General features: G+C 43.5%; 1 protein-coding gene across 11 annotated transcripts in view; it reads right to left on the bottom strand.

The window, feature by feature from the left end:
- Window positions 1–16875, bottom strand: part of LOC137438593 (uncharacterized) — a 159120-nt gene that overhangs the window by 89375 nt on the left and 52870 nt on the right. For all 11 annotated transcript variants that reach the window (XM_068133767.2, XM_068133768.2, XM_068133770.2 and 8 more), the window contains exon 3: window positions 14000–14110. In XM_068133767.2, the coding sequence (XP_067989868.1) occupies window positions 14000–14110 (111 nt within the window). The remainder of the gene's footprint in view (window positions 1–13999; window positions 14111–16875) is intronic.

Raw genomic sequence — 16875 nt, 5'->3', positions numbered from 1 at the left:
CGAGTGAACTTTGAGTTTCCTTGAAAGGAATTTCCTGCGATAGGTGTTATCGCTGGAGGATTGAGAAACCTGCGTAGTCAGGTTTAGGCGTGGAGATTCTGAAGAATCCTTGCCGGGTCGCTTTGTCTCAAGTAAGAGCCGTCGGCCATTTTGATCCTCGCGCTTCGTTCACCGAAAAAGGTTATTGCTACGCGTCAGCTTTTCCCACCATCCTGTCGTCTGTCGGGGATGTGTGTGCGCAAATGCTGCGTTTGAGGATTACGCTGCGGTTCGCTGATTGAACTGTGAACGTGCACATCGAGTTTGCCTTTGGTTTTGGACCACGTGACTTGCTACGCTTTGCCTACGCTTACGCCTCGTCAGCATCAACGGGTTGCGGGTCTCAATTCGATCTCGCTCTGACACTCGCTGGAGGGGATCACCTTTGAGTTATAGAGACATTGAGGAGTGTTCCTTTTTCACTCAATTGGAGCGCAGTGAGTTATCTTACTTTAGCTGATGGTACCATCATAAAATGTATTGTGTACTTTTGATTGCCATTGGTTGTATCGTTATTCCTGTGTGATTTTTAATACAATATTTGTTAGTTTATAATCATTGGTGTGGTTTCACTATTGATTTTGACACGGAGTAACACATTTTTTTTCTGCCGTGGCTCCTCTCGTGGCTCGGAGGTACATCGTGACCAGGGGGTCGGGGAGGAACATGTAACAGGTGTCTTCAGAGGCTTTTGGGTCTTAAGGGTCTTCGGTGTCTTTTGGGTCTTTTGGGTCTTAAGGTTCTTTTGGGTCTTCTTGGTATTTAAGGGTCTTTGGGTGTTTTGGGTCTTTGGGTGTTTTGGGTCTTCGGCGTGTTTTGGGTCTTCGGGGTGTTTTGGGTCTTCGGGGTGTTTTGGGTCTTCGGGGTGTTTTGGGTCTTCGGGGTGTTTTGGGTCTTCGGGGTGTTTTGGGTCTTCGGGGTGTTTTGGGTCTTCGGGGTGTTTTGGGTCTTTGGGGTGTTTTGGGTCTTCTGGGTGTTTTGGGTCTTCTGGGTGTTTTGGGTCTTTGGGGTGTTTTGGGGCTTCAGGGTGTTTTTTTTTTGTTTGTTTGTTTTTTTTTGTATACTGAATCGAGGCTCGTGAAAGAGCTAACATCTATCTATAATTCCAGTAATCTCTGTGTGTATGTTTGTATGTTTGTATGTTTGTATGTCTGTATGTCTGTGACCGCTGTTTCTCGACAACCACGGGTCCGATATACTTGAAACTTGCCAGGTATATTGCTGGGGACCCGAGGATGTGCCTTTTCAAGGTTTCATATTAATCGGAGAAGTAGTTACCGAGCTATGTCCAAAAAACGATTCAACCAATCAGAGAGCAGCGAGCTATCACGTGTGCCGAACGTGGCGAACAGACTCTGCCTCGGACGGCACATTTGAGAGCGTATTCATTTATTTCACGTTGGAAAACTATGTTGCCGTTAAACTATGTTTTACAACTAATTAAAACTAATTTGCGATTCATCGTAACTGCGATTTGCGACCTTCCGGACAGTGAAGACTGCACTTCCGGCAGCCAATCACAGAACGCGTTGTTGCGTAGGCGTGGCCGATGTGAGAGCGAGCCGAGCCGAGCGCGTGCGCCATTACGGTTCGTAATTCGATTTCTTCCGGAGAAAATAATAATTTCTCGATTTCTTATGCGCATTATTTCTCCCAATTCAGTCAGAGCGAAGGGCGGAAGCGAAGAGCGTTGTTTTTTTTGTTTACGGGCGTACGGGCGGGGTAGAGCGTACGGGTAGCGTTTTTTTTTTTTTTTGGCAAGGAACGGGCACCCACGTACGGGCATGCCCTAGTTTATTTCACAAACAAATCAACCAGATAAACAAAATATATCAAAAGAGGGAGCGGAAGACAAGATGGGGAGAGAAGGGGAAGCACACAAACATAACATTTGAGAGCAGGGAGATGTGTGGGAGGGAGAGGGCTTGGGGGGAGGAGGCGTGGGAAGGGGTGGGGGGGAAGGGTGGGAGAAGTATAAAACACAAGGACACCAAGGACTTCCAGGACAGAAGTTGGTATTTCAAAAAAGTGGATTTGGGGTTAAATTAGCGGGGGTAGAAAAGATCAAGGTTTTGGATGGGGGAAGATAAGAGATGGTGGTGAACAGCTGTTTTAAAGACCTGGAGGGTGAAATAGGATTGAAGAGAGTGATGGAGCTTGTTCCAGAGGCGGGAGAAAAGAGGAATGAAGGAGTGAAGGTGAGCAGAGAGTCTTGATTTTGGCAGTTTAACCATAAGAGGGTTGCAGGCAGATCTTGTGCGACCTGTAGGAATATTTGGGGGACAGAGCCCAGAGAGAGCTGGGGGGGCAAGGCCAGAGAGGAGTCGGTAGAAGAAGGAAAGACCACCAACCTGCCTGCGGTGAGTGAGTGAAAGGCCCTTGGAGTTAGCTTCATCGCGGGAGATTCCAATGATTCTGAACGCTTTGGTTTCAACAGCGTGAAGACCAGCTAGGTGTGAGGCAGGAGCACCAGCCCAGAGGGGAGAGCAGCATTCCATTGAGCTGCAGATGAAAGCCTTGTATGTGGTGAGGAGCTCAGGTGTGCCAAGGAAGGACTTTGCACGACGGAGGATGCCCAGTCGGCGACTGGCTTTGCAGGCCAGATTTGAAATGTGGTTTTCCCAGGAAAGATCATGGCAGATAGTGAGACCCAAAAGCTTGAGTGACAGAACTTCTTGGAGAGGATTATTCAGAAAGTGGATGGGAGGGTTGTCCAGTCGGTCTTTTCGGAGAGACCGTAAGAGTGTGAGATTTGTCAGGATTGAAAGACATGTTCCACTTGTTTGCCCAGTCTGTGATTTTGTCCAGGTCTGCAGAGAGTGAGGAGGCTGCAGACTACCGATCTGAGGGATGAGGGATGGAGCGAGAGAGAGTAGAGTCATCAGCAAAAAGATAGAGAGGATTTTCAAGAGAGTCGGAGAGATCATTGATGAAGACCAGAAAAAGCACAGGGCCCAGAACACTGCCTTGGGCAACTCCAGCCTGAACAGGAAGAGACGATGAGAGAAACCCATTCAGGGCCACACGTTGACTACGACTAGAGAGGAAGTCCGCCAGCCATGCGTGGAGATTTCCATGGATACCAAAGGAGGAGAGTTTGGTGAGCAGAGCGGGGTGCCAGACTGTATCGAAGGCACGTGATGTCAAGGGAGACAGCTCTAATTTCCTGTTTGGCATTGAGGACCTCCATCCATTGTTGAGAAAGCAGAAGCAGCATGTCCAGAGTAGAGTGACCAGGTCTGAAACCAAATTGATGGTCAGAGATCAAGCCATTGGAGAAGAGGAAAGATTTCATATCTGAAGCAATGATGGATTCCATGACTTTGCTGATAATTGGGAGAAGGCTGATTGGTCTGTAGTTGCTAGGATCTGTTTTTGCACCTTTTTGTGCAAAGCGGTGATGTTGGCTGATTTCCAAGCAGATGGCAGATTACCTTGAGCAAAAGAGAGGGTGAAGAGAACAGAAAGAGGGAGTGAAAGAGTGGAAGAACAGGATTTTAGGACCCGTGGGCTGATGCCGTAAGGTCCAGTTGCAGAATCAGAGTCGAGGGTTGACAGAAACTTTTCCACCTTATCAGGAGGAAAGGACACAGAGTCCAGGAGCAGCTGGGTACGACTGGGTATGGTGGGTACAGAGAGGGATGGGTTTGGGACACAAGATTTAGAGGCAAACACAGAGTTGAGGCATTCAGCTAGAGACATTTTGGGTCTTCGGGGTGTTTTGGGTCTTCGAGGTGTTTTGGGCCTTCGGGGTGTTTTGGGTCTTCGGGTGTTTTGGGTCTTCGGGGTGTTTTGGGTCTTCGGGGTGTTTTGGGTCTTCGGGGTGTTTTTGGGGCTTCGGGGTGTTTTGGGTCTTCGGGGTGTTTTGGGTCTTCGGGTTTTCAGGGTCTTCGGGTATTCAGGGTCTTTGGGTATTCAGGGTCTTTGGGTATTCAGGGTCTTATTGAGCCTCAGGGCCTTGAAGGGTATTTTGGGTCTTCAGGCTATTTTGGGTCTTCAGGGGTCTTGGTGGTCTGAAGGGTCTTGGGGGAATTAAAGGGTCATCAAAGGTCTGAGGGGTCTCAGCAGTCATAACGCAATTAAGAGGGTTAATTAAGAGGGTGGTAATTTTATTTGAAGAAGAAGAAGACGATTTCGTCACATACATACACACATACATACATACATACATACATACATACACACACACATACATACATACATACATACACACACACATACACACATACACACATACACACATACATACCGAACCATATACGTTTGCTCCATTATAATAAGATTATCTCCGCTTATATCAGAGTTGGGAATCCAGGAAAAGATACCATCGCCTCGCTCGGAGATTACTTGTTTCCAAACTGTCTTGGTAATGCGACGTGGTTTGCCATGACTTTCCAGTGGGCTCGGGATTTCACTTGTAGCTCATTATCTCGAGATCACAGCCAACTGGGCCACACCGGGTGACGCAAACTCGAAACGTGGAGTGGACCAGCAATTGATAGGCCTGGCGAGTTGTTCGATTTGGAAAAAGGAATGAGGGGTTGGAGGGTAACGGGGGAGTAAAATGAGGGTAGGGAAGTATGGAATGAGTGCTAAGAGAAGGTTAAAAGGTTTGCATGAGGTAGGTGAGGAAGAAGGTTTAGTACTCAACACGTCCACCATCTTTCAATTAACGTTCGGTTATTTTTTGTTTTCGGAGAGTCCGCCAGGGTACCTGAGTTTGGAGGAAAGGTGTAACATAGTGGTGTGAATGGAGTAAAATAGTGGTGTGAATGGAGTAACATAGTGGTGTGAATGGAGTAACAGTGGTGTGAATGGAGTAAAATAGTGGTGTGAATGGAGTAACATAGTGGTGTGAATGGAGCAAAATAGTGGTGTGAATGGAGTAACATAGTGGTGTGAATGGAGTAAAATAGTGGTGTGAATGGAGTAAAATAGTGGTGTGAATGGAGTAACATAGTGGTGTGAATGGAGTAACATAGTGGTGTGAATGGAGTAAAATAGTGGTGTGAATGGAGTAAAATAGTGGTGTGAATGGAGTAACATAGTGGTGTGAATGGAGTAACATAGTGGTGTGAATGGAGTAACATAGTGGTGTGAATGGAGTAAAATAGTGGTGTGTATGGAGTAACATAGTGGTGTGAATGGAGTAACATAGTGGTGTGTATGGAGTAACATAGTGGTGTGAATGGAGTAACATAGTGGTGTGAATGGAGTAAAATAGTGGTGTGAATGGAGTAAAATAGTGGTGTGAATGGAGTAACATAATGGTGTGAATGGAGTAAAATAGTGGTGTGAATGGAGCAAAATAGTGGTGTGAATGGAGTAAAATAGTGGTGTGAATGGAGTAACATAGTGGTGTGAATGGAGTAACATAGTGGTGTGAATGGAGTAACATAGTGGTGTGAATGGAGTAACATAGTGGTGTGAATGGAGTAACATAGTGGTGTGAATGGAGTAAAATAGTGGTGTGAATGGAGTAAAATAGTGGTGTGAATGGAGTAAAATAGTGGTGTGAATGGAGTAAAATAGTGGTGTGAATGGAGCAAAATAGTGGTGTGAATGGAGTAAAATAGTGGTGTGAATGGAGTAACATAGTGGTGTGAATGGAGTAACATAGTGGTGTGAATGGAGTAACATAGTGGTGTGAATGGAGTAACATAGTGGTGTGAATGGAGTAACATAGTGGTGTGAATGGAGTAAAATAGTGGTGTGAATGGAGTAAAATAGTGGTGTGAATGGAGTAAAATAGTGGTGTGAATGGAGTAAAATAGTGGTGTGAATGGAGTAAAATAGTGGTGTGAATGGAGTAAAATAGTGGTGTGAATGGAGTAAAATAGTGGTGTGAATGGAGTAAAATAGTGGTGTGAATGGAGTAAAATAGTGGTGTGAATGGAGTAACATAATGGTGTGAATGGAGCAAAATAGTGGTGTGAATGGAGTAACATAGTGGTGTGAATGGAGTAAAATAGTGGTGTGAGTGGAGTAACATAGTGGTGTGAATGGAGTAAAATAGTGGTGTGAATGGAGTAACATAGTGGTGTGAATGGAGTAACATAGTGGTGTGAATGGAGTAACATAGTGGTGTGAATGGAGTAACATAGTGGTGTGAATGGAGTAAAATAGTGGTGTGAATGGAGTAAAATAGTGGTGTGAATGGAGTAAAATAGTGGTGTGAATGGAGTAAAATAGTGGTGTGAATGGAGCAAAATAGTGGTGTGAATGGAGTAAAATAGTGGTGTGAATGGAGTAACATAGTGGTGTGAATGGAGTAACATAGTGGTGTGAATGGAGTAACATAGTGGTGTGAATGGAGTAACATAGTGGTGTGAATGGAGTAACATAGTGGTGTGAATGGAGTAAAATAGTGGTGTGAATGGAGTAAAATAGTGGTGTGAATGGAGTAAAATAGTGGTGTGAATGGAGTAAAATAGTGGTGTGAATGGAGTAAAATAGTGGTGTGAATGGAGTAACATAGTTGTGTGAATGGAGTAAAATAGTTGTGTGAATGGAGTAAAATAGTGGTGTGAATGGAGTAACATAGTTGTGTGAATGGAGTAAAATAGTGGTGTGAATGGAGTAAAATAGTGGTGTGAATGGAGTAAAATAGTGGTGTGAATGGAGTAACATAGTTGTGTAAATGGAGTAAAATAGTGGTGTGAATGGAGTAAAATAGTGGTGTGAATGGAGTAAAATAGTGGTGTGAATGGAGTAAAATAGTGGTGTGAATGGAGTAAAATAGTGGTGTGAATGGAGTAAAATAGTGGTGTGAATGGAGTAAAATAGTGGTGTGAATGGAGTAACATAGTGGTGTGAATGGAGTAACATAGTGGTGTGAATGGAGTAACATAGTGGTGTGAATGGAGTAACATAGTGGTGTGAATGGAGTAACATAGTGGTGTGAATGGAGTAAAATAGTGGTGTGAATGGAGTAAAATAGTGGTGTGAATGGAGTAAAATAGTGGTGTGAATGGAGTAAAATAGTGGTGTGAATGGAGCAAAATAGTGGTGTGAATGGAGTAAAATAGTGGTGTGAATGGAGTAACATAGTGGTGTGAATGGAGTAACATAGTGGTGTGAATGGAGTAACATAGTGGTGTGAATGGAGTAACATAGTGGTGTGAATGGAGTAACATAGTGGTGTGAATGGAGTAAAATAGTGGTGTGAATGGAGTAAAATAGTGGTGTGAATGGAGTAAAATAGTGGTGTGAATGGAGTAAAATAGTGGTGTGAATGGAGTAAAATAGTGGTGTGAATGGAGTAACATAGTTGTGTGAATGGAGTAAAATAGTTGTGTGAATGGAGTAAAATAGTGGTGTGAATGGAGTAACATAGTTGTGTGAATGGAGTAAAATAGTGGTGTGAATGGAGTAAAATAGTGGTGTGAATGGAGTAAAATAGTGGTGTGAATGGAGTAACATAGTTGTGTAAATGGAGTAAAATAGTGGTGTGAATGGAGTAAAATAGTGGTGTGAATGGAGTAAAATAGTGGTGTGAATGGAGTAAAATAGTGGTGTGAATGGAGTAAAATAGTGGTGTGAATGGAGTAAAATAGTGGTGTGAATGGAGTAAAATAGTGGTGTGAATGGAGTAAAATAGTGGTGTGAATGGAGTAACATAGTGGTGTGAATGGAGTAACATAATGGTGTGAATGGAGCAAAATAGTGGTGTGAATGGAGTAACATAGTTGTGTGAATGGAGTAAAATAGTGGTGTGAATGGAGTAAAATAGTGGTGTGAATGGAGTAAAATAGTGGTGTGAATGGAGTAAAATAGTGGTGTGAGTGGAGTAACATAGTGGTGTGAATGGAGTAAAATAGTGGTGTGAATGGAGTAAAATAGTGGTGTGAATGGAGTAAAATAGTGGTGTGAATGGAGTAAAATAGTGGTGTGAATGGAGTAACATAGTTGTGTGAATGGAGTAAAATAGTGGTGTGAATGGAGTAACATAGTGGTGTGAATGGAGTAAAATAGTGGTGTGAATGGAGTAAAATAGTGGTGTGAATGGAGTAACATAGTGGTGTGAATGGAGTAAAATAGTGGTGTGAATGGAGTAACATAGTGGTGTGAATGGAGTAAAATAGTGGTGTGAATGGAGTAACATAGTGGTGTGAATGGAGTAAAATAGTGGTGTGAATGGAGTAAAATAGTGGTGTGAATGGAGTAAAATAGTGGTGTGAATGGAGTAAAATAGTGGTGTGAATGGAGTAAAATAGTGGTGTGAATGGAGTAACATAATGGTGTGAATGGAGCAAAATAGTGGTGTGAATGGAGTAACATAGTTGTGTGAATGGAGTAAAATAGTGGTGTGAATGGAGTAAAATAGTGGTGTGAATGGAGTAAAATAGTGGTGTGAATGGAGTAAAATAGTGGTGTGAGTGGAGTAACATAGTGGTGTGAATGGAGTAAAATAGTGGTGTGAATGGAGTAAAATAGTGGTGTGAATGGAGTAACATAGTGGTGTGAATGGAGTAAAATAGTGGTGTGAATGGAGTAAAATAGTGGTGTGAATGGAGTAAAATAGTGGTGTGAATGGAGTAACATAGTGGTGTGAATGGAGTAACATAGTGGTGTGAATGGAGTAACATAGTGGTGTGAACTGTGAATGCACTAAAATAGTGGTGTGAATGGAGTAACATAGTGGTGTGAATGGAGTAACATAGTGGTGTGAATGGAGTAACATAATGGTGTGAATGGAGCAAAATAGTGGTGTGAATGGAGTAACATAGTGGTGTGAATGGAGCAAAATAGTGGTGTGAATGGAGTAAAATAGTGGTGTGAATGGAGTAACATAATGGTGTGAATGGAGCAAAATAGTGGTGTGAATGGAGTAACATAGTGGTGTGAATGGAGTAAAATAGTGGTGTGAATGGAGTAACATAGTGGTGTGAATGGAGTAAAATAGTGGTGTGAATGGAGTAAAATAGTGGTGTGAATGGAGTAAAATAGTGGTGTGAACTGTGAATGCAGTAAAATAGTGGTGTGAATGGAGTAACATAGTGGTGTGAATGGAGTAAAATAGTGGTGTGAATGGAGTAACATAGTGGTGTGAATGGAGTAACATAGTGGTGTGAATGGAGTAAAATAGTGGTGTGAATGGAGTAAAATAGTGGTGTGAGTGGAGTAACATAGTGGTGTGAGTGGAGTAACATAGTGGTGTGAATGGAGTAAAATAGTGGTGTGGAGTAGCATAGTGGTGTGAATGGAGTAACATAGTGGTGTGAATGGAGTAAAATAGTGGTGTGAATGGAGTAAAATAGTGGTGTGAATGGAGTAAAATAGTGGTGTGAATGGAGTAAAATAGTGGTGTGAATGGAGTAAAATAGTAGTGTGAATGGAGTAAAATAGTGGTGTGAATGGAGTAAAATAGTGGTGTGAATGGAGTAACATAGTGGTGTGAATGGAGTAACATAGTGGTGTGAATGGAGTAAAATAGTGGTGTGAATGGAGTAAAATAGTGGTGTGAATGGAGTAAAATAGTGGTGTGAATGGAGTAAAATAGTGGTGTGAATGGAGTAAAATAGTGGTGTGAATGGAGTAACATAGTGGTGTGAATGGAGTAAAATAGTGGTGTGAGTGGAGTAAAATAGTGGTGTGAGTGGAGTAACATAGTGGTGTGAATGGAGTAACATAGTGGTGTGAATGGAGTAAAATAGTGGTGTGAATGGAGTAAAATAGTGGTGTGGAGTAGCATAGTGGTGTGAATGGAGTAACATAGTGGTGTGAATGGAGTAAAATAGTGGTGTGAATGGAGTAAAATAGTGGTGTGAATGGAGTAAAATAGTGGTGTGAATGGAGTAAAATAGTGGTGTGAATGGAGTAAAATAGTGGTGTGAATGGAGTAAAATAGTGGTGTGAATGGAGTAACATAGTGGTGTGAATGGAGTAACATAGTGGTGTGAATGGAGTAAAATAGTGGTGTGAATGGAGTAAAATAGTGGTGTGAATGGAGTAAAATAGTGGTGTGAATGGAGTAAAATAGTGGTGTGAATGGAGTAAAATAGTGGTGTGAATGGAGTAAAATAGTGGTGTGAATGGAGTAAAATAGTGGTGTGAATGGAGTAAAATAGTGGTGTGAATGGAGTAAAATAGTGGTGTGAATGGAGTAAAATAGTGGTGTGAATGGAGTAAAATAGTGGTGTGAATGGAGTAAAATAGTGGTGTGAATGGAGTAAAATAGTGGTGTGAATGGAGTAAAATAGTGGTGTGAATGGAGTAACATCGTGGTGTGAATGGAGTAAAATAGTGGTGTGAATGGAGTAAAATAGTGGTGTGAATGGAATAAAATAGTGGTGTGAATGGAGTAACATAGTGGTGTGAATGGAGTAAAATAGTGGTGTGAATGGAGTAAAATAGTGGTGTGAATGGAGTAAAATAGTGGTGTGAATGGAGTAAAATAGTGGTGTGAATGGAGTAAAATAGTGGTGTGAATGGAGTAAAATAGTGGTGTGAATGGAGTAAAATAGTGGTGTGAATGGAGTAAAATAGTGGTGTGAATGGAGTAAAATAGTGGTGTGAATGGAGTAAAATAGTGGTGTGAATGGAGTAAAATAGTGGTGTGAATGGAGTAAAATAGTGGTGTGAATGGAGTAAAATAGTGGTGTGAAAAATATAATTTACGTGTTCGTGTTTACAATTCGTGTTATGCAGTGTTCAAAATATGAAATTGAAGTTCCCTGATCATAGACTGACAGACACAGAGTAAAAGACTGACAGACACATGGACAGAGTGAAAGACTGACAGACACAGGCAGAGTGAAAGACTGACAGACACATGGACAGAGTGAAAGACTGACAGACACAGGCAGAGTGAAAGACTGACAGACACATGGACAGAGTGAAAGACTGACAGACACAGGCAGAGTGAAAGACTGACAGACACATGGACAGAGTGAAAGACTGACAGACACAGGCAGAGTGAAAGACTGACAGACACATGGACAGAGTGAAAGACTGACAGACACAGGCAGAGTGAAAGACTGACAGACGCAGGCAGAGTGAAAGACTGACAGACACAGATAGAGTGAAAGACTGACAGACATAGACAGAGTGAAACGTTGAGAGACACAGACAGAGTGAAAGACTGACAGACACATGGACAGAGTGAAAGACTGACAGACACATGGACAGAGTGAAAGACTGACAGACACATGGACAGAGTGAAAGACTGACAGACACATGGACAGAGTGAAAGACTGACAGACACATGGACAGAGTGAAAGGTTGAGAGAGACAGGCAGAGTAAAAGGTTGAGAGACACAGGCAGAGTAAAAGACTGACAGACACATGGACAGAGTGAAAGACTGACAGACACATGGACAGAGTGAAAGACTGACATACACAGGCAGAGTAAAAGGTTGAGAGACACAGGCAGAGTAAAAGACTGACAGACACATGGACAGAGTGAAAGACTGACAGACACATGGACAGAGTGAAAGATTGACAGACACATGGACAGAGTGAAAGATTGACAGACACATGGACAGAGTGAAAGACTGACAGACACATGGACAGAGTGAAAGACTGACAGACACATGGACAGAGTGAAAGATTGACAGACACATGGACAGAGTGAAAGATTAACAGACACATGGACAGAGTGAAAGATTGACAGACACATGGACAGAATAAAAGACTAACAGACACATGGACAGAGTGAAAGACTGACAGACACAGGCAGAGTGAAAGATTGACAAACACATGGACAGAGTGAAAGACTGACAGACACATGGACAGAGTGAAGGGTTGAGAGACACAGGCAGAGTAAAAGGTTGAGAGACACAGGCAGAGTAAAAGACTGACAGGCACATGGACAGAGTGAAAGACTGACAGACACATGGACAGAGTGAAAGACTGACAGACACAGACAGAGTAAAAGACTGACAGACACATGGACAGAGTGAAAGGCTGACAGACACAGGCAGAGTGAAAGACTGACAGACACAGGCAGAGTGAAAGACTGACAGACACAGACAGAGTGAAAGACTAACAGACACAGAGCGAAAGACTGACAGACACAGACAGAGTGAAAGACTGACAGACACAGACAGAGTGAAAGACTGACAGACACAGACAGAGTGAAAGACTGACAGACACAGACAGAGTGAAAGACTGACAGACACAGACAGAGCGAAAGACTGACAGACACATGGACAGAGTGAAAGACTGACAGACACAGGCAGAGTGAAAGACTGACAGACACAGACAGAGTGAAAGACTGACAGACACAGAGCGAAAGACTGACAGACACAGACAGAGTGAAAGATTGACAGACACAGACAGAGTGAAAGACTGACAGACACAGACAGAGTGAAAGACTGACAGACACAGACAGAGTGAAAGACTGACAGACACAGACAGAGTGAAAGATTGACAGACACAGACAGAGTGAAATCTTGACAGACACAGACAGAGTGAAATCTTGACAGACACAGACAGAGTGAAAGATTGACAGACACAGGCAGAGTGAAAGACTGACAGACACAGACAGAGTGGAAGACCGACAGACACATGGACAGTGTGAATGACTGACAGATGCAGACAGAATGAAAGACTGGCAGACAGAGGCAGTGAAAGACCGAGACACATGGACAGAGTGACCAATAGCCTAATCCTCCGCCATTTCCACCTGGTACAAATCACTTCTGCACATCAGAGTGTTGACCAATTTACAGATGAATTTGAATCACTTTATATTGTACAATCTTAAATATTCGCATAATGTTGAAGATTCACGAGCCGAAATTGCTCTCCTTTCGTGGTTTCTCGACATCGTGCAGCATTGAAGAAGATAAAATACTAGTCTATCTGGTTTATGGGTTTTTTAACATCCGAGTAATATTGTTGCGGATATGGGATTTGGCCTCCATCCATATCCGCTTGTAAATATTCCCCTATTTCCCCAATACTCCCCAACTATCCCCAATCCCCCATTCCCTAGTCCCATTTTCTGTAAACAACACTCTGTAGAACCGACCTTCCCCTTTTTCCCCCATTAAATGTCGTGCCCAGGTTCACCGCATCTCACGTAGACAACTATAGGACATCTTGCTAGTTATTCTTAGTCTATGTCAGTTAAGGACTCGTTTCCATTAATTCTGACTCTTCGTTGCACCAGAATGTGATTGTATGGCACCATTAGTAAGTTTAGGACCTCCCAATACCTCCCCGCATCTCTTCCTCATGGAACAACAACACCAACAACAACAACAGCGGCGGCGGCGCAGGGAGTGCGCGTCCTCACTCCGGCTTGGTTAGCCGCCATTGAACATGTGCTCCGACGGGGTTACCACGCAGGGGCTCGCTGTCAGCTCCTCGTCAAGGGCGGAGCCCGGTAACCCCCCCGCACCCAATGGAGGCGGCGGACCGATTCCATCTGGGGCGGAGCTAACGAGCCGAGGGCGTGTCACTCCCCGCTGGACATGCGCAGGAAGAGGGAGGTGACGTCAGATGCGCCTCAGCTTGGAGAAGAAAGGACGCCACCTCCTAGCGCTGAGAAATACCTCCCCGCCTCTCTGGACCGGACCGGGTCGATTCTGCCCCTGAGCCAAGGTGCACCTTGAGCTATCAACTGCCTGCCCTTCCCTGCCATCAATCCCCGTGTAAGTCAGTCTTGTCCCGTTTGTCTGTGGTCTGTCGGGAATAAGATAAGACTGTGTCTAAGTGCCCATCTTGCTGTGCTTTACCTCTTGCCGTGTAATCTAACCGTTCTGCATAACCAATATTATATCCTCCTCCGGAGGTCTTGAGAACTGTACCCCTTGTGTCGTTGCCTTAATCCCAGCCGTTGTGTCCTTTCCTTCATTGATCTAGCATAGCGCGATTCGGCCAACGTTCGAGTGTAATCGGGTAAACTGTGCGAACACGGCGGCCATTCCGCTCGGCCCATCATAACATCTAAGTCGTGTCCGTAACAATATTAATAACCACTTACATGAATCAACATTAAAAATGGACGAACCTTCGCTGAGTGTCGGTATTGAGTGGAGATGCTGCTCCGGGGCACTGGGAATTGGCGCAGAAAGATCTTTTTCATACTTGGTTTGAACCAGGCCTGGACTAGCCAAAGGACCTGTAAATCATAAAGGAACAGGTTAGGGTCCTGCTCGGCCCCCATTGTTCCATTCACACATCAAGAAAACCTTTCACACTGACACCAAATATATCTTATTGATAACATACCCATTTGTCCTTTCCACTGTGGCATGTTCCAGCAGAACATCGGTTATGTTGGGGGTAGGCCGCCGAATGGGGGCCGGGGGTTGGGGCTTTTTGTGGTTCTTTCTGTCTTACCATTGTGTTTGTGGTTCTGTGGGGTCTGCTAGAGGGTACGTTGGAGTTGGTGTTCCCACGGGCTTGCCACCAGAAAGCTAGAGGCCTGAACCTGGGTGTAGGGCCCTGAAAGGCCGCCTCGTCATCTGGTGCATAATCCTGGGGGCCTCGTAATCTCTAATGAGGTCAAGCAAATCAGAAGACACGTGACGCGATTGTCTAGGCGGTGTAGGAACCGCGACCAATTGCTCCCTTAACGCATCCTCGGTAACCACCAAATGAAGCAACCACCACAACCAGAATTGTGAAGCACCCATCACAACCAGAATTGTGAAGCACCCATCACAACCAGAATTGTGAAGCACCACCACAACCAGAATTCACCCCCCAGACCAGGTATATTTAATGCAGAAGATATTCTGACGTGGCGTTATGCACTCTACCGAGTGCGTTCGAGTTTGTGGTTCTTTTTACGCAAATAAGGCTCATAGTGGAGCTGCGACACACATTTCACACACACGGACATAGACAAATACAGGACAGTCAGATGAGACAAACACAGCCACTGAGCTTGGGGGAACGCCATTACTTTCCAGGGCACTCTGGGTGCCAGCAACGCCACAACAATGGTGCCGCCTTTCTCACCGCACTCAGCGGGTAATTTTAAAAGCAGAATGTCTGATTTGGTCTCATTGCCTAAATGTTACCTTGATCTCATGATCTATTGCACGCCTGTGTCACTCTACCCTTTTTGGAAGTATTTACTATCTGAATACACATAACTTACATAATACCTGATGAATAAGTTTGTGCATATCTTGTGAATAACATACCATGAAAATTACTTTGGGACAGTGCACATCAACTCCCAAAACATGTTATACTTGGAAAAAATGGCAGGAATGGGAAATCGATGGCTTGCTATGAGTTTACAGAAAGTTTACAGGTTTGCTATGAGAGTTTACAGAAAGTTTACAGGTTTGCTATGAGAGTTTACAGAAAGTTTACAGGTTTCCTATTAGAGTTTGCAGAAACTTTACAGGTTTACTATTAGCTTGCAGAAAGTTACAGGTTTGCTATTGCTTGCAGAAAGTTACAGGTTTGCTATTAGAGTTTGTAGAAAATTTACAGGTTTGCTATTATAGTTTACAGAAACTTTGCAGGTTTGCTATTAGCTTGTAGAAAGTTACAGGTTTGCTATTAGAGTTTGCAGAAACTTTACAGGTTTGCTATTAGCTTGCAGAAAGTTACAGGTTTGCTATTGCTTGCAGAAAGTTACAGGTTTGCTATTAGAGTTTGCAGAAAGTTTATAGGTTTGCTATTGCTTGCAGAAAATTTACAGGTTTGCTATTAGAGCATTATAAAGTTTACAGAAATATAACACACAGGAAGTGAAGTATCCTCTTTTTGTTACTTTTCTCCCATTCAAAGTTCTGCCTTAAAATTTTCAAGGGATGACAAACAGTTGTGAAGCAATCGAGGCCAAAGATGCCTCAAGGTTTGTTCAACTGTTGTTTGTCCAAGTATAAGCGACGCGATTCCATGTTTGCTGTTCAAACTGATGCGCTGAATGGGACGTACGCGTCGTTATGGCGGATGCTTTCATGACAAATGGACACCAAAAAGTCTGACAACAAGATTGCATTTTGTGTCTGTGCTGCAGACAATGGGCATTGATGTAGGGTACAAAGCAGACAATACATCAAGAAAATGGCAGGTAGAGAAGCATATCGTGTACTTATATGCACAGGAATCAATACAGTGTAAACGATACCTCTTTCGTGCTGGAATGAATGATTCTTAAACAAGCACACCTGTTTTAACGCCTCACCCTCACCTTTTCCTTCATGCACATTTCCTTCCGTTTTGTTTTGTGGTTAATTTACCTTTTAGGAATTTTTTTGGAGAGCAGCTTGGCATAGGGCCTATTCGCCTTAACAAGTGTGTGCGTTCATCAAGAGTAACAACATGGCTGCTACTTGGAATACTTGTTTTATCAGGTAAAAATTGAATTAAATTATTGAGTAAAAAGACAAGTTACCAATTACTACAGTCATGTGAACTATAAAACATCAGTACCTGCACTGTGAAGCTAATCTTACCCTGTTACCGTTCCGTAGGTCTACATGTAACACTCATTCACCTTCTTTAACCCAAATTTAATCTACCAGGTATGCCGTTTCGTGATCTTCCCTCCAGGTCTTTGTCTGCTATCCACATGGTCCCTCCCATTTCTACTCACTGAATTTCCTATGTGCACCTGCTGAGACCCCACCCCCTTTCACCTAGAACACCTCTCATTCTGCAGAGCATACATGTCTTGTCCAGCTGTTGACCCTTCACCTTCTATTATTCTGCTCTCCCTGAGCCTCAACAACTCGTGTATATACAGGGTGTTTCTTAAAGATGGACCCGATTTGAAATCGCTATATCTCTGCAACCACGAACCGCCCATAAATGAACCTCTTACCACTTGAAAGGGCGGGGCATAGAGTTTCAAATGACCACCGCTAGATGCCTCTCCCAGCACACCAACAGCCTCTAGCCTCAGTCGTTCGCAAGATG

This window comes from Myxine glutinosa, chromosome 13 (genome assembly GCF_964187855.1).
Source record: "Myxine glutinosa chromosome 13, kmMyxGlut1.1, whole genome shotgun sequence".
NCBI lineage: Eukaryota > Metazoa > Chordata > Myxini > Myxiniformes > Myxinidae > Myxine > Myxine glutinosa.
This window is presented reverse-complemented; position numbering and strand designations above follow the sequence as displayed.